We start from the raw sequence: 18,441 nt of genomic DNA on the forward strand, positions 1-18,441 counted from the left end.
TGTGTCTTGCTGGGGCCGGCTACTACAGGTTTGACGTCAACTGGGAGAGCCAACGACTAGCGAAGGAGTAGTCGACTGCACCAAGCGAGAAAAGCTGGACATGAAGAGGCGGCCTTTGAGTGAAATGGGTTGAAGGTCGTGGTGGCGCTGACGCAAGCCGCAGGCGCAAGGAGAGTAGAGGCGAGGGCTGCTGGCCGAATACCAGGTGAAGGGAGAGCTGAGACAGGGGACAGAGAGAGAGAGAGACGGGCTGTCTATACAAAGGAGGGGGCGGCCTCAGAGTCAAGGAGCAAAGGTATTGGCTGTAGCCGCGCTGAGGCATGAAGGTTGGCAGCAATTAGAAGGGAGGGCCACCTTTGGGATGCAAAAGGAGAGCCATAGCCAGATAAAGGAAGTGAAGGAAGCCGAGTGGAGCCAGCTGAATTGTGAAAGAGGGATCTTCTTTTTTTCATTATTGTGGATAAGTGTGGTCTTTGATTATCTTGTGGAATACAGAGTTTTGAGGAATCTCTGTGTGGTGTTTTGTTTTGGTTGTTGGTGCCCCCTTTTTGTAGTTGTATCAAAGTTGGGAGGTGAAGGGCTATAGAGGTGTGGTTATTTTTTCTTGTTTTCACCTCACAATGGCATAACCCAAATTGTGGCTGAGAAGCTTGATAAGAATAGCTTCCATGCTTGGAGGTTCAGGTTGACGAATTTCCTAATGGGAAAGGGCTATCGGGACTACATAGAAGGTGAGCATGAAGAGGCACCAGAGATACCGGCCGACTACTACAGATGTGAAAGAGTTTAAAGACTGGAACCAAGGAACTAGGAAAGTTATGTATTGGCTCTCCATTAGTATACATGACACCATGATTGGGCACATTCAGGATGCCAAGTCTCCCAAGGAGGCATGGGACACCTTGGTAAAGCTCTATGAAACAAATACCAAGGCACGTAAGATACAGTTGAAGAATGAACTTCATACTGTGGAGAAAAAGAGCATGTCTGTGAATGACTATGTGTTGAAGATAAAGGGTATTGTGGAATCCCTTGCATTTATTGGTGTGTCAGTAGATGATGATGATAAGGTGGAAGTCTGTTTACGTGGTCTCGGGCCACAATACAAGGCGTTCAAGACGTCTATTCAGACTCAGGAAAACATTCCCAACTTTACAGATTTTGGTGTCTATGCTCATTATAGAAGAGAAGAGCTTGGGTGAAGACCAACAGTCTTCACAAAACAAAAATAGTTCAGAGCAACAGGCCTTCTACACAAGTTCAGGTAGAGGACGAGGTAGAGGAGGCCGTGGATGCGGTCAAGGAGGTGGCCGAACAGGTAATCAGAATTATGGCCAGCAGCAACAACAACAATAGTCCCAGAATACACAACAACAACATCAACAACACACAGGTGGAAGGGGAAAATTCAGAGGCAAGGGGAGTCAAAGAGGATGTGGAAATTGGCAAAGGCAGTATAATGATGCACATGAATGCTTTTATTGTGGTAAGCCTAGACCTGTGTAGGCAAAATGTTATAAGAAGCAGGCTGACATGCAAAATGGGAAATTGCAGCAGAACAACTATGCATCCTCAAGTAGAAACAATGAGGATAATGAAAGGTTGTTTATTATGCAGCATGTTGTGAATGCCATGTCTGAAAATGTTGAAGCAGCACAAAAAGATGATGTATGGTATGTGGATTCAGGTGCTTCGAACCACATGACAAGTCATGGGGGGAGTGGTTCAAGGAGATGAAAAACCTTGAACGACCAGGTTTTATGGAAACAGGGGATGACACTGCTCATCCAATTGCCCATGTTGGAGATGTGCCATTGTCTATGCAGGATGGCAAAACGAAGTACCTTGCAGATGTACTTCATGTACCGAACATAACAAAGAATCTGGTTTCAATTGGCCAGATGATTGAGCAGGGTTTGCAGGTTCGGTTTAACCCTGATGGTTGCAAAGATCTTTGATGTAAAGATCTTGCTTAGACAGAAGTTCGAGATGAAGGATCTGGGGGAGCTCAGATATTTCTTGGGCATTGAGGTGATTAGGTCACCACATGATGGTATTGGATTACTACAGAGACAGTATGGCTTGGACATGTTGTCCAAGTATGGTATTACAGGCTGTAAGCCTATTTCCGTGCCATTGGATCAGAATGGCAAGTTGAGTGCAGATTCAAGAGAGATCTTGGAGGATCCTACTATGTATAGGCGCATAGTAGGAAGCTTGATCTACATGACGATCACCAGACCAGATTTGAGCTATGTTGTTGGGCTGGTGAGTCAGTTTATGCAGGTTCCATGGAAATCGCATTTGGATGCATTGAGATGTATACTGAGGTATGTGAGGTCTACTTTGCATTGTGGACTATTCTATGAGACTGGGACAGAAATATGTGTACATGGGTACACAGATGCTGATTGGGCTGGTAGTATCTCAGATAGAAGATCTACCAGTGGATTCATGTTTTCTTTGGGGAGTGCTGCTGTGACTTGGAGCAACAAGAAGCAGCCTACGATTGCTCTATCCAGTACAGAGACCGAGTATAGAGGAGCTGCTATGGCAGCATGTGAGGTAGCTTGGTTGAGAAAGCTACTTGCAGATTTGGGTCTATCAGTGGGGATAGACAAGTTGTCATTTTCTGTGACAACATTAGCAGTATATAGTTGGCCAGGAACCCAGGTTTTCATGCTCGTACGAAGCATATAGAGGTCCACTACCACTTTGTCAGAGAGAAGGTCTTCGCAGGAGATCTTGATCTTGTTTATGTCAGTACTACACAGATGATCAGGTTGCTGACATCTTCACCAAAGCATTGGGTACAGAGAAGCTCCGCAGATTCAGAGCTTCACTTGGTGTACATGAGATGGAGTGGAGCTCGAGGGGGAGTGTTGAGATATCGAGCTCGTCTAGTGAGGCGGTGGACACTGATGACCCGCCTGGGGGATAGGCCCCACACTTACACCACTGGCATGGTTGGTGAGATCATGGGTGATATGCGGCCAGTGGGATGACAGGCTATGTGTGACAGCCATTCTAGAGACTGGCATAGTTATAGCGCCAGCTCATTTAGTTGGGTTCACACTATAGAGAACCCTCGTATGTATTGGTTGAGTACCTTTTCATATTGTGTGTACTCTTATCTTGTATATGGTGTGGTGAGTGTTGAGTGAAGAAGAAGAAGATTTTCAGCCTCTCACCTTGTGTGCCCTCCTCACCTGCCCTCGCCACCCATTCTTTGATGCCACTCTCACCCCATTCCTTTCTCTATATTAGATTGGGGCCACCATGGCTCCCCCATAATAAAGCCTCTTCGTCAGCGTGCCCATCCACACTCCTTGATGCCTTGCTTGGCACCAAACCCTCTACCTTGACAACCCCTCCCCACCAGGAACCCCCACCCTCCTGAAATCCATATCACTATTCCCCTTGGAGGAAGGTGCAATCCCCCCCTATCCACCCCATGATTAGGATGAGGTGGATCCCCCACTCAATCCCCTAAATTGGCATGACTCTCTGGAATGCACCGAGTTCAAACAGGCTATCCGAATCTTGCCTGGCCGCCGCCGCTAACTCCAACAGGTGCGTCCTAGAAAGTTCACCAATCGTATGGACATCAATGTCGCCAAACTCTACATCCATGCTAGGTAGGATGCCTAGAAGAAGAAGCACCCACATAAGCAACAGGTAGCTACATGAGACCCAACCCAGATGCCCTGCCAATCACATTTGATCTTATGGGTGAACCACCTATCTAGCAGCACCCTTTCCTTTTAAAGCTTCACATCTGGGTCGAGTACTGCAAAGCCCCATGACACATCTGCATCAACCCCACATACCTCCCCATCCACCACCAATGTGTGGAACCTGTTCCGCTAAGAATAGAAGAGAACCCAAAGATCTAATTCAACTTCCCATGGTTTAGCCCCCCCCACTTTTGACACAGTCCTTACATCGAAGAAATCATGATCACCCGGATGACACCTTCATCACGCCAACTATGCGCAGATGATTGACCCGGCCATCATCGCCACCATCTACTTCTTTAACCTAATCATCACCCTCTTGGTTGGTAAGCTGTTGGGTGCCTCATCTATCTATGTATACACAAGGCCAGACACTCAATTGGGGTCTCCCAAAACTAAGTATGTTTATGCACAGTCCTGAAAGTAAGCATTGGCATGCTGCCAACAAGCAAGTATCCAATACTTACAAGGCACTTAATTCCTTAGGCTATTCTATGCTAAGGCGAGTGAAATTTAGCTACATGATTTCAAAGATTCTAATTCGGCTGGATGGTATGACTTGAACAAGTATCCAAGTAGTGGCTTTTTCTTTTATCCTGGTGATTCATGTATATTATGGCTCAGTAAGAAGCAGTTAATAGTGGCCATTTTGAGATGTGAAGCTGAATACATATGGTGGAGTGTGTGGATCATGTCACCTTTATAAGTGTGTAAGTGACCTTATCATGTCACTTGTACTTTACTCATTCTCATCAATCTATTTTATGTGTTCTACTTCTATATCTGCTTTCTTGATGCATCTATGTGTGTGTTGCTACCTTTATCTCCATAGCCTCTCTCTCTCTCTCTCTCTCTCTCTCTCTCTCTCTCTAAAGTGTACACTCACATAGGCATACAAATTATCTATCTTTCTCAATACATGTTTTTTTGATCATATTAAAATACACAAGTTTTTTTGTCATGTGATTTTGATCTTTTTAGTATTACAGAGTGCAAAGACACACATAGTACTGTTTGCATTACATATTAAAGTTGGAGGGCTTTGAGAGGGATGCATTTTAAGACATATGAGAAATTCTTAACTGTAGGCAATGAAAGACATTTAGATGTAAATACCCAAAAAGGTCAAAGTAATTCAAAAGGCAAGCACATTTTTATTCAAAGATAATCTTATGATTTAGAAGGATGGCACAAGCATCATGGCCCAATTCCAAGCTCACGAATGAATTCAAACTACAAGCCATGAGCAAAAGCTTCTTGATTAGTCACCAATAGGAAAAAATGCACATAGAAATTCTCTCAAAAGTGTCATCATTTGCGCTACAAATATGGTGAAAGAACATATATAAGGAGTGATGGTGACGTGCATGTTTGATGAGGGACACGAGTGTGCAAGAACATATGGTGAAGTGTATCTTTCATGGGGGAGAGTAGGAGGGGACTTGAGTGGACTCTTACTTGTAAGGGGGTGGTGGTGGGGATTCATACTTGTATGGAGGAGGAGAAGGAGGTGGAGGAGGTGGAGACTCATACTTGTATGGGGGTGGAGGTGGAGACTCATACTTGTAAGGTGGTGGTGGTGGAGATATGTACTTGTATGGTGGTGGAGGTGGAGACTCATACTTGTAAGGTGGTGGAGACTGGTATTGTGGAGGCGGGGATTTGTACATGTATGGTGGAGGGGATGGGGACTCGTATTTGTATGGAGGTGGAGGGGGGGACTCGTATTTGTACGGAGGAGGGGGTGGGGACTCGTATTTGTACGGAGGTGGAGGGGGAGACTCATACTTGTACGGAGGTGGAGGTGGAGGTGGGGAAACGTATTTATATGGAGGTGGAGGGGGAGACTCATACTTGTAGGGAGGAGGAGGTGGCGACTCGTATTTATACGGAGGTGGAGGGGGGGAAACATAGTTATATGGAGGTGGAGGGGGAGACTCATACTTGTAGGGAGGGGGAGGTGGCGACTCGTATTTATACGGAGGTGGAGGGGGAGACTCATACTTGTAGGGAGGGGGAGGCGGCGACTCGTATTTATACGGAGGCGGAGGGGGGGATTCAGGAGGAGATGGGGGAGGAGGGGATTCGTACGTGTAGGAATCTGTAGCGTTTACAACTGCCAATGCTAGCAGAAGCGCCCCGAAAAGAGGGGCTGCATTAAACCCCCAAGCTTTGCTGCTAACCATGATGATTAGTGCTCCAACTGCGTGATCAAGATTCAAAGTTATAATTAAGGAAGCTTAACCTTATGAAAGGTAATCACAGAGGAGAGGTGGCTTGAAGCTTACCAAGTCAGACAAAGCAGGGCACGACGAAGGGCAATACAACAGCCAAGGGTTTATATAGCTGAGATCAATCCTTTGCATTTTGTGTAAGCGACTTGTGAACATACAACCGTGGCCCCAACGACTAAAAATTGACACCAGCCCAACCGCAACGTTTGGTTGGTTTAATGCCAAACGGCTGCTTTAACGCCAACCGGTGCCTCCATACCTTTTGTAATAACCTACACAAACGTAGATTCTCTCTCTTCACAACAACAACAAAAACCATACATGAGGAAACGTGCCCACTTCCCAAGCTACCTATACCCCTTAACCAACCGACACACTATCCATCCCAAAGCTGATGTGCACCTTGTAACCTACCATGTGTGGTGGCCCATGTATTTCATGAGCTTCAAAGCCAACCAAGGCTCAAGTCTAACACGGTCCATCCCTATGCCTCCAATGTGTGCCTAGTAACCGACTACGTGTGACCCATACAAAGCCAATGTGTGCCCAATAACCTACATTGTGTGGCCCATCTCTTGCATGACCTTCAAAGATAGCTAAAGCTCAAGCCCATTCAAATTTATGTGACAGGCACCTACCATCTAGATGTTTGCCTTCATATGTAGGCAAGGGATTAGACTATTACAGTACATATACCTTTTCATAAATGTTGATATTGATTGCCCTTGATGAACAAAAAGTCTCACAAAGAAGCATGAGTCTCTTACACACCCTCGAAGGAAAAGAACAAATGCTTTTGATTTCTAGACAAGGAAGCACATTATGTCTAGGATTGGGTATGATGCATAATGGACATGGCTTATAGAATATAGTGGATGAATAATATTAGATAGTCTACACATTCATCTCTTTTGCATTTATTTTATAAAGATGGTATATTATTCATTCATTGGAAGGGAGAGATACAAATAGAAATAATAATATTACATTATATATGCAAACCCATGAACCCTCTGCTCTAAAGAGGTTACTTCAACAAAATGATACAAAGAATCATCAAGATAAGGGCCTTCTAGGATCAATAGCCCCATGAGAAGTTGAGCCCCAACCCTTTTTAAATAGCTTCCACAACGTGGAGATCTCACCATCTATCATCAATTTTTCATGTTTTTCCACGACCCATCATGTAATTGAAGCATGAAAAAATGCTTAAAATATGAGAAACATTTCATAGAAGACCATATTAGGAAATTTGGGACTATCACGAGTCTCATTTTCAAATATAATTAATACATAATTAAAGTTTTCATTTTGAGAATCATATGATTAGTTTTCACTTTTTAATCAAGTTTTCAATCACACTAAGTAAAATTACAATAGAATAGGCTTATTAAGACCAAAATTTTAACTTTTATAAGAACATTTTGATGAGTAAAATTTCGTTAGAATAGCCAAATTAAAGCCAACACAAGTTTCTTTTAGTAAAGTTGTTACAAATTCATCCACTTGAAAGATCCCCATGGTGCTTATAGCTTGCTAAGGTAATCTCTTACGAATGTGATCAATGTGAAAGAACCCCCAAACTAGCATGTGAACACCCAAAAATATCTAACATGCACCAAAATCTCACACAATGTGTAAACAATCTCAAAAAGGTTAAGGGTGAGGGAGAGTATATGGAATGTGGGCAAGGTAAGTGGTCAAAAGCACTAGAGTGTGGGATGGAAAAAAGTAAATGGGCATAGGAAATGGCCAAAATGTGAAAAGGAGGCCCAACCCTAACTCAAAAATGTTAAAGAACTCTCATGTTACTGGTGGCCCTCTCTTTTCTTTAGTCTTTTCTTTACATTACTAGCGGCCAGTTGTAGATCTTCTTCCTCTCCTCTTTGCGCTTGAGCAACGGAGCTACTTACTCTCTCTTAGCTTCTTCTCCCCTCTGCACTTGAGCAAGGGAGTTGCTTACTCTCACTCAGCTTCTTCTCCCCTCTGTGCGTGACAAAGAGAGCTGCTTACTCTCTCTTAACACCACAGACCTCAACATTGGTGCTGCAAAGCACTGAGGCTTGATTGTGTGTGGTCAGCCAACTGAAGTGCTTGCGTACCGATGATGTTATGCTAGGCCTGTTGTAGTGTATTTTTTAAAAAATAAAATAAAAAATAAGAAAAAAACTACGCTGCTGTATGTGGTAGACTGAGCATTTGTTGAATCGTAGTAGCGAAGCCTGTATCATTGTTTTCAGCACTGTTGTCTAACAAATCAGTGTAAGTAAGCAATGATGCCTTATGAGTTGGCAATGCTGCATATGTTGTACCTCATGCATCCATTTTTGTGCTAGCAACATTGCCCACGCTGATCCTTGAACAAGTAATGATCCATGCTGAGCCTTGAAATAAGGCGATGATGAGCTGCAACACTCTACGATGTTGTGCATGCAGCCTTGCTATGTTGCGTCTTCCTCTCTATGCAAATCATTAAGTTTAGATTAAGGACAAATCATCATGTATTAATACAAGATTAAGGACAATCTCATATAATGGCTATGATGCCTAAGTGAGTTACCTCTTACTAAGATATTAGGACATTTTGGAGGTCATTTGTAGGGCCTTGGAAAGAAATTCACGAATTTCTAATTTCTCTTTCTAGAAAATGTGTATAAAATAAATAAAAACTAAATTTCAAGATGTAAAAGTTCTATTCTTTCATTTAAGAACATTTGGAAGCTTGTCATAAAGTCCTTGTACCTCATGTCTATACCCCACATTGCATTTATAAAATGAGAGATGTGGAATTGACGGCGCGGAACACGAGCACACATCACTAGAAGAACGCATGTATTTGATAATGGTGGCAGCATTGAACTCAGGCACGCTTAGTAAACTCCAATTGAGGGAATGGGACCAAGTTAAAAAATATAATAAACATGGCCACTAGCACAGCTGAGCCAAGAGCCATAGGGTAGCCCAAGTTTCATATATCTTTTTCCATTTCAACACACACACACACACACACACACATACACACACATACACACACATGTATACATGTATGCATCCAAACAAATGTGAACTTTGAATGAAATAAATCACTTTCAAAACTTAAGTTTTGAAATGTAAGGGAAGAGTAAAAAGGAAGTAAATGTTACAAATAAAACACTTTACTCTTGATAGCCATTTGGTGCATGAGTTGCTTTAGAATAATCTTATAGCTTCAAATGGCTATCTTTTACATACACACACACACACACACCCACCCACCCACCCAAATACACACACACACACACACACACACACACACACACACACACATATGTGTGTGTGTGTATATGTATGTATGTTTATGTTTGTGTAAGTGCATGCACACACACACACACACACACACACACTCTGAGTTCTAGTGCCGTTTGGCATGATATTTAGACCTAAGTAACAATGTTGGAACGTAGCATGCACGCTAAATGGCTATGGACCATTGCTTTGTATCTTGTGCTCCTATAGAGTTGCTTTAGAATATTCTTATAGCTCCAAATGGCTATCTTATACACACATACACACACACACACCAACTTATATTGATGTACGTGATTGTGTGTGTGTGTGATTGTGTGTGTGTGTGAAAGACAACCATGTGTGTGCTAAAATGGCTAAGGGGATAGAGAAGAATACTCTATGCGCTCCATAGGGGTGCATGAGTTGCTTTAGAATACTTTATGCACTCCAAATGGCACTCTTTCACATAAACATAAAAATACACACATTTTTATGTATTGTAAAAGGTTTCATGTGTGGGTGTGTGTGTGTGTGTGTGTGTGAGAGAGAGAGAGAGAGAGAGAGAGAGTGTAGAGCCTTTTGGCACGCATAGGAGATCACAAATTCTACATAACCTCCTTATCATGCCAAATGGCCATCTTGTTGAAAAATAGGTAGAGGGAGAGGAGACACACACACAGGAGCAAACCCTAATGTATATTGCAAACCCTAACCATAGAGAGAAGCCATCTCCCTTCTCACACAATGCATAAAGCCATAATCCATAATACACACAACACACTATAAGTTGTGTCCACACACATCTAACCCTAGCTAATGTCCACACACATCTAACCCTAGCTAATGTCCACACACTATGACTAGCTGGACGTGGTCATTTATGTCTCACACATATTCCTACCTAACATGCGAGCACATAGCATAGTTGGTTCACACTGACATCGAGCTTGAATCTCAATAGCCCCTCTCAAGCTCATGATGTACTGCCATAGATGAAGATGTAGATGAGCTTGGGATATCAAGACTCTCAACATTCCCCCTCAAGCTCATCCCATGTACTCCCGGAAGTACTCAAACTTCTCCCTGCTAAGTGGCTTTGTAAAGATGTCTGTCACCTGCTCATCAGTCTTCACATACTGTAGATCAATTGTACCATCACGCACCTTTTCTCTGATAAAGTGATAATGGACCTCTATGTGTTTGGTCCTAGCATGAAACACTGGATTCTTGGCCAACTGTATACTACTCATGTTGTCACAATGAATGACAACGTTGCCATCAATAGGCTCACTCAAATCTGCCAAGAGATTCTTTAACCATACTGCCTCACAAGTAGCAATGGCTGCACCTCTGTACTCAGCCTCTATACTAGATAAAGCAACTGTAGGTTGCTTCTTGCTACTCCAACTCACGGCACTTCCAAGTGTAAAAGCATAACCACTAGTAGACCTCCTGTCGTCATATGAGCTACCTGCCCAATCAGCATCTGTGTAGCCATGTATGTCCAAGTCTTTACCACTCTCATAAAGTAGACCATAATGTGCAGTGGTCTTTACATATCTCATAATGTGTCTCACTGCATCCAAATGAGGTTTTCTGGGCTCTACATAAATTGACTTACTAGCCCCACAGCATAACTCAAATCCAGGCGTGTGATAGTCATGTAAATGAGACTACCAACCATCTTTCTGTACATAGATGGATCATCCAACTCCTCACCATAATCAGCCCGCAACTTCACATTCTGCTCCAAAGGTGTACTCATAGACTTACACCCTGTCATGCCATATTTTGCCAACATAAAGACATAAAGGAGGGCACCCTTGTTGCTACCCTAGATGAGAATGATGCTTTAAAACATCTGTTCTGGATTGGCAAGATAATAGCTACTATCAAACAAAGATGAAATTGGTGAGCATACATTGTCACTAACAGTGCACTGAATGAGAACAACTCATGCAATTGCATTTGAGGGAAAGTATAGCTTGGAAATGGTAAATACAACAAAAGGAAAGGGCAAGTGCAAGAGGGGAAAGAACACTACTAGCACTAGTGTACTACCACTTGATGAGGTAGATATTTTGGTGTATAACTTTACTCTCACAAAATCAGGCTACTTGAGAAAGTCAACCATTTCTATTTTACAAGAGAAGATCCCTTGCTTCAATAACTATAAGCTTGGTAGCACATCCTTGGGTGTGCTAACAGGACAGTGAACACAAGGAGTCTTAGCTTCAGGTGTACACATAGAAGAAAAAAATATCTTTGTGGATAGGATGAAGAGGATGCCTCGTCTACCTCCTCAGGGGAAGGCACACAAACGAGTGATGGTGATGGTATAGGTAGCAGTGATGATGAGGAGCCATAACTATGCCATGAGTTGTATGTCTAGAAAATAGGTCCTCTTTTAGAGTTGTATATATTACTTTTCTAGATTGAAGATGTCAATGACAATGGTCTCTATTTTGGTATATTTTTTAATACTTATTTCTAGATTTTAAGTTGTAATCTGAAAAAGTAAGCAAAACCATGTCTTGTTTTTCATTTTTGTAAAAAATGTGCAGAGTGTCCTAAATAGTGTTGTTTTTGGCGGCATTGTACGCATGCATAGACCACTTTATAAAAAAGGTAAAAATTTAGCTTTTTTTATATGGAATATTTTAAAGATGCTAAATGTTTCTCGTTTTCATGAAATATTACCTAGTTTACCTGCAGTGTTCGGGGTAAAAGTGAAGATATTAGCATAAATGCCCCCTTCTTGCTTCTTGTCATACCTTGAATTTGTGGAAGGTATTATAGGTTTTATGTAACCATCATTTCCAACTTTGCTACATCAATTACTTGTTATGGCATATCAATCTCCAACTTTAAGAGTGGTAAGGGGATTTCATAAGACCGAACGGAGCTTATAGATCCTCCCTTATAGATGAGCAATGGAGTTGTTGCAGCAAGGCAATTTGTATTTCCAGAGTGGGTTGCTCTACAAAAACCAATGGGGTTGGGGCTTGGATAAACAAGAGTTTTGTAACATTTTGTGATGTAGAAACTTCTTCATTAATCACCCTACCTCTTTGTGATAGGGTTTCTCTTAGGCATCCAGATTTGCTTGGGTGATGGTGGTGAAGCTTCATATACAATAGTATTCCCTTTATTTGAATTTGAACTTATGAATCCTTTGTCCGTATCACTAAGGAGGCTTGCACATTGGTAAGGATGATGGTGAGTCTAGTGGTGTACATTTATGTTTTAGGATCCAAATACAACACTTACCCTTGTAGTAGCCTTGAGCTTTCAATATGCATGTAGGTATCCACTTTGGGGTAACCTATAGTTTCAACTTCCTACACCAATTATTATGTTGATGCCTTCTTTACTTGGTTAGTTGAAGTGGTATAGATAGAGAAATCTTGGGAACCCATTTCAAGGTAGATTTGGGAGCCCATTGTCTTTGTTGGTATTCTTGACATGGAGGTGCCATGTGGAGAGAAAAGAATCAAGAGTTCTTTGCATAGTGAACAATGAAGTGGAGGGGGTTTCTTTAGATTTGGTTTATATGTTGAAGCTTCATCCTCATGGCAGGGGTTATGAGTAGAATGTTCAATTTAGCTTCACCCATAGAGATAGGCCCTATTGACCAATCAATCATACATCCAACAGCTTTCATCCATGTGTGACCAAGTATTATTGGTTTAGGTAATGGACAGAATAGGACTAAACTGACTCAAAAATCCTCCACAGTCAAATAAAAGCCCTTTAGCATCCGCTGACACCTCTTAGCCCTCAAACACTCCAAGTCTCTTCAAGATTCAACTCCTTACAGTCCACTGACAGTCCTCTCACTCTAGAACACCACTCCTCTCAACCTTGCCTGATTGCTTACAGCTGACGGAGTCAGACCTAAACCCAAAAGTTTCCCCTTTGACCAAGAGACTAACACCACTCTTGAACACCCAACTAACTCCTTTTGGGCCTCAGCTGACCCAAGCTGACTACCTTCTAACCTGACACAATCCTTATCTGACACTTAGACCACTAATAGTACCCAACCTATCAGACCAACTTCTGACTGGCTCCCAATTGTCAAACTTGGCTTCAAAAGTGTTTAATAAACAAATAGCTATATCCCATCAATGTCAATTGACCTGTCCTGACTCACAGCTGTCCAAGATACCCCTATTAGAACCTGCCGACTCTTAAACAAAGGCTGACTGACACAACTCATATTCAATCAAAGTCTGCTCTTCACTTACAATTGTTTTCCCTCAACAAAAAACTCTATCCAAACAATATTAATAGAACCAAAACAAAAGAACTCATCAATCCCACACAATCAAGCCCTCTGTGCATAAACAAATTGAGCCAAACTCAATACCCCTGAGATTTGGGGATTGAACAAACAAAACAGAACACTATAAAACCAAAGGATTTCCACACAATCATTCCTAACAAGAATCCTATAATCTCAACTTCACAAAGATCAATAGCAACAACAACAAAAAATTGTAGCTATACACTGCAGACTACCACCAATAGATATTACAAAGGATTGTTAAGAAAAGCTTGAGCCGGTCTAAGTTCCAACAGTGTTTCTATTTAGAGGTCCTAGGGATATTCACATCCTATAAGACCCTCTATTAACAATGCAACCCCTGCTGTGGGCAAACCTAATCTCCTCAAAAAACAAAACCTGTGTCAACTCCTTCTCTCACAGACAAAATAGATTCCAAAATAGCAAGCTATCTCTAAAGCTCCTTCACCACACAAGCATCTTCACTCTCCATGATTCTCTCTCACAACTCTCTCCTCTCTTGCCATTCACACAAAAACCCAGTTATCTCAACCATGCAAAATTTCAACTCTCTTCATAGCTTCCCGCCACCATATGTTTTTCTCCTACCTCCTTCTGTACATGCAATTACTCTCCTTTCAGTTCACTGCAGTCACAAATGGCTAGTTTTCATTTTTTAGAAAATGGCCACAAAAGTGTTTCTTTGTTCGAGTCTCAGAATGAGCTTGCTCGCTTCTGACCTCGGCTTGAAAAACAAAAAAGAAAACCGATTATTGTGTAGCTACCAAGCATTATAGAGTGTGTTACGTGATTGTATGCTATAGTCTACACTCAAATAGAAAACACCAAAGAAGCTAATGTAGCTGACTGTGTGAGCTATTTTCACACACAGGTGTGAAAATTGCACAAAGTAGAGAATTGTTTATAGGCAAGGAAACCACCTGAGCTCCACACTACAGAAAATAAAAAATTTGCACACACTAGGTGTGAAAACTCCACAAAGTAGAGAATTGATATAGGTAAGGAAACCACATGAGCTCCACACTACAGAGAACTGTAAATTTGTATGAGAGCAACAAGCTATGGAAAGCTTGTAAAGTTGTGAAACTTGAAGGCCAAAAAAATAAGAAATGGAGAGCTTGGACACAGTGTAGTGAAAATCACCAGAAAGCAAGGTATGGAAAAGCCTTGCTCTGATACCACTGTTAGCTTTTGAATGGAAGAAAAGCTATAAATAGTCACTCACCCAATGCCATAGATATCCGTAACACCGCTACGGGCGTTATCACCACAGGAGGGGACGGCCTCTGGCTCACCACCCAGCCATAGAGGAAGAATGAGGATTGCCCCTCATCCCCTAGGCTATATAGTGTGTGGCCTGCCGTCCACACTAGCCTGGCCACCCATGACTCTGCATGGGCATCCTCTCGCACTAAACCCCGGACATGGCCATTCGGTCTGCCGCGGCATTACAGCCTACGTGACATTACCCCCTCCTTAAGAAGAGTTTTTGTCCTCGAAAACAAACTGGGGAAACCTTTTGGAAATCGCACTACGGCGTTCCCAGGTAGCTACCGCCTCATCCCTATCTGTCCATTTAACAAGTACCTCCTGGTACACTTTATGTCGGGTTTGTTTGTCACGATACTGTAGAATCTTTTCAGGTTCATGTGGTATCTTTGGTGGCTCTATCAAGTCCACCAAAATATCTGGAGAAACTGCGTTCTCTAACCCGTGAATTGATTTCTTCAGTTTACTGACATGGAAGACAGGATGGACTTGAGAACTCTCTGGTAACTCAAGTTTATATGCTATGTCCCCAATCTTCTTAAGGATTTTAAAAGGACCACAATATCTCGGAGAAAGTTTATCACACTTTCCCATTTTCATGGTTTCTGACTGCGCAGGAACCTTGAGGAATACAAAGTCACCTTCTGCAAAGGTCACCTTTCTACGTCCTTTATCCGCATAAGCTTTAGCGCGATCCTGAGCGCTATGAATGCTCTCACGTGCGGCTCTGAGCATATCATTCATATCTTCAAGGAAATCCTTGACAGATTGAATCTTCTCTTTTTCTAGGCCTACAGCCATCGGAGATCTCGACTGGAATCCATACATTAACATAAATGGTGTAAATCCAGTCGCTGAGTGCTTGGAGCTGTTATAGGCAAACTCCAATAAGGGCAAGTACTCTTCCCAATTAGATTGCTTCTTACTAACATAAGAACACAACATATCCTTTAGAATTTGGTTAACTCTTTCAGTTTGACCATCAGACTCCGGATGATCTGCCGTACTCATACTCAGAGTAGTATCCAACTTTTTGAAGACTTCCCTCCAAAAATGACTTGAACTTTCTATCTCTATCCGACACTATATCTGCGGGCAGGCCATATAGCTTGTAGAGATGTTCAATAAAGAGTTTTGCCAACTCTGGCGTTTTAACAGTTTTCTTCGTGGCGATAAACTTTGCCATTTTAGTTAACCTGTCCACCACTACCACCCACACCGAGTCATTCCCTCGACTCGTCTTGGGTAAACCAGTAATGAAATCCATGGAAATGCTTTCCCATTTCCCTTGAGGAATCTCCAGCGGATGGAGTAGTCCTCCAACCTTAAGACGTTCATGTTTATTGACCTGGCACTTACTGCATTTCAGCACATAAGTCTGGACGTCCTTAAACAAACTAGGCCAATAAAACTGTCTTTTTACTAGTGCATAGGTCTTCTGAATCCCAGGATGACCCACACTTGGACTATCATGACTTTCTTTATTAAGAATTTGGGCCCGAAAGTCACCAATAGTTGATACACATATTCTACCCTTGTAGAGTAAGTACCCGTCGTCAATGGAGTAATTAGCATATTTCTCCCCCCGACGAAGTTTATCACTCCCCTTTGAAGCCGTGGCAATCAAAGGTGATGAAGGGCCTACGTCAGAGCTCTCCGGCTCCAAACTATACCCAGAAGACACGGCTAGTCTCTCCGGACTAACTCTCACTTCCCTTCCCGTTGCACCTTCGGCCAGTCTCTCCGGACTAGCAATATGTGCCAACGAGGGAGGTGGTCGCGTCTATGAAGAAGTGCGTACGCGTACAGCACGCCAGACCTCTGTAAAAGATGGATCATGCTCACATAAACCACGTAGTGACTCCAAGAAATCATTCTTGAAGACTGTGAAACTAAGTTCATTAATCTGTGGCATGCGACTAACTGCATCTGCCACCATGTTATACTTACCTTTCTGGTAACGTATCTGAAGGTCAAACTCCTGTAGAATCTCCGCCCACCGAGCTTTTCTACCCTTCAGTTCATTTTGACTTGAAAGCCATTTCAGACTTTCATGGTCTGTCCGGACCTCAAAAGTAGCACCATATAAATAGTGTCTCCACTTTTTCAGTGCATGAACTATTGCTAGTAACTCTCGCTCGTAAGCCGAGTAGTTACGCTGCGCACGATCTAACTTTTTACTCTCAAATGCAATTGGGCGTCCCCTTTGCATAAGTACGGCCCCAATGGCCTCATTACTAGCGTCTGTTGCCAAAACAAACGGCTCATTTGGATCGATAATAGTCAAAATAGGTGCAGCTGCGACGGTCACCTTGAGCTTCTCAAAGCTTTTCTTTTGGGCATCCCCCCAACTAATGTTTTTAGTTTTTGACCGTAACTGGTCAGTCAACGGGACTGCGATATTTGCGTAGTCCTTTACATACTGTCGGTAAAACTCCGACATGCCAAGAAAAATCTGCAGCTCCTCGAGATTCTTCGGCGCTGGCCATTTAAGAATAGCCTCTACTTTTTCTGGCTCCATCCGCGTACCATCGGCGGATATAATATGGCCAAGGTAGTGAATTTCTGTTTCAAAAAATTCACATTTGCTCTTCTTTGCAAATAGTTTGTGCTTTCACAACAACTCGAACACTAGACGCAAATGCTCTATGTGTTCTTGCTGTGTCTTACTGTACACAAGAATATCATCTAGGAAAACTACTACGAATTTTCCCAGATATGGACGTAAAATACTATCCATCAGCATCATAAACGTTGCTGGAGCATTGGTTAGCCCAAATGGCATAACCAAAAACTCAAAATGCCCGAAACGGGTCCTAAACGCTGTCTTCGCAACATCTTCTGCTTTTATTCTAACTTGATGATACCCAGATCTCAGGTCTATTTTTGTAAAGTATCTCGATCCATAGAGTTGATCAAACAACTCATCCATGCGTGGCATTGGATACTTGTTCTTAATTGTTATCTGATTAAGAGCCCTATAGTCTATGCACATCTGCCTTTGTTCAAATATTCCGTTAATTGTTTTTCCACCTCCTGTGCCTCGGAGTGGCTTAATCTATAAGCAGGTTTGCTTATAGGTTTTGATCCTGGCATAACTTCGATGCCATGGTCTACTTCTCTAGATGGTGGTAAACCATCTGGTAAATCATCAGGAAAAACATCTTGAAATTCCTTTAATAAATTCATTAAAGTATCTACGTGCTTTTTCTTTAATGTCTCATTCACCTTGGATTTTTTCTTGTTTGAATCACATGCATGCCAAACAGGCTTTTCAAACAGTGGATCTCGTCTAAGGTTATTTTGTTTTCCTTGTTTGTCTACGCAAACATCATTTATCGTTTCATCTACGAAAACAGAATTCAAAAGAGGGTAACAAGCATATACCTTTGCTATCTGGTCTCTGCGGACCGCTGTACACAGCTCCATGGAGGAAATAAGTGGTGAGGCAGGGACAGTACGGTCGCCCTGCAGGGTAATGACTCTACCTCCGTGCTCAAAACATAGCGTATTATGTAAGTAATTCCGAGCTAGACTAGGGCCCAAGCCATACAGCCACTCCCTGCCTAGATATACGTCTGCTCTGGCTAAGTGCATGACCTGAAAGTCAAGCGGAGCCTCGTAG

General features: G+C 42.4%; 1 protein-coding gene across 1 annotated transcript; it reads right to left on the reverse strand.

Annotated features, from left to right (window-relative positions):
* Positions 1-4,980: 4,980 nt before the first annotated feature.
* LOC147619304 (uncharacterized) lies at positions 4,981-6,068 on the reverse strand. The gene is made up of 2 exons (XM_086772960.1): positions 6,026-6,068; positions 4,981-5,940 (listed from the first exon to the last, which is right to left on the reverse strand). Exon 2 carries the CDS (start codon positions 5,921-5,923, stop codon positions 5,192-5,194), a length of 732 nt encoding a protein of 243 aa, XP_086629086.1. The 5' UTR covers positions 5,924-5,940; positions 6,026-6,068; the 3' UTR covers positions 4,981-5,191.
* Positions 6,069-18,441: the final 12,373 nt, after the last annotated feature.

This window comes from Cibotium barometz, chromosome 33 (assembly GCF_041138505.1).
Source record: "Cibotium barometz isolate CiBa-2024 chromosome 33, ASM4113850v1, whole genome shotgun sequence".
NCBI lineage: Eukaryota > Viridiplantae > Streptophyta > Polypodiopsida > Cyatheales > Cibotiaceae > Cibotium > Cibotium barometz.

Coding starts and splice junctions, on each gene's coding strand:
- LOC147619304 (XM_086772960.1), bottom strand. CDS start 5,923: ATGGTTAGCAGCAAAGCTTGGGGGTTTAATGCAGCCCCTCTTTTCGGG.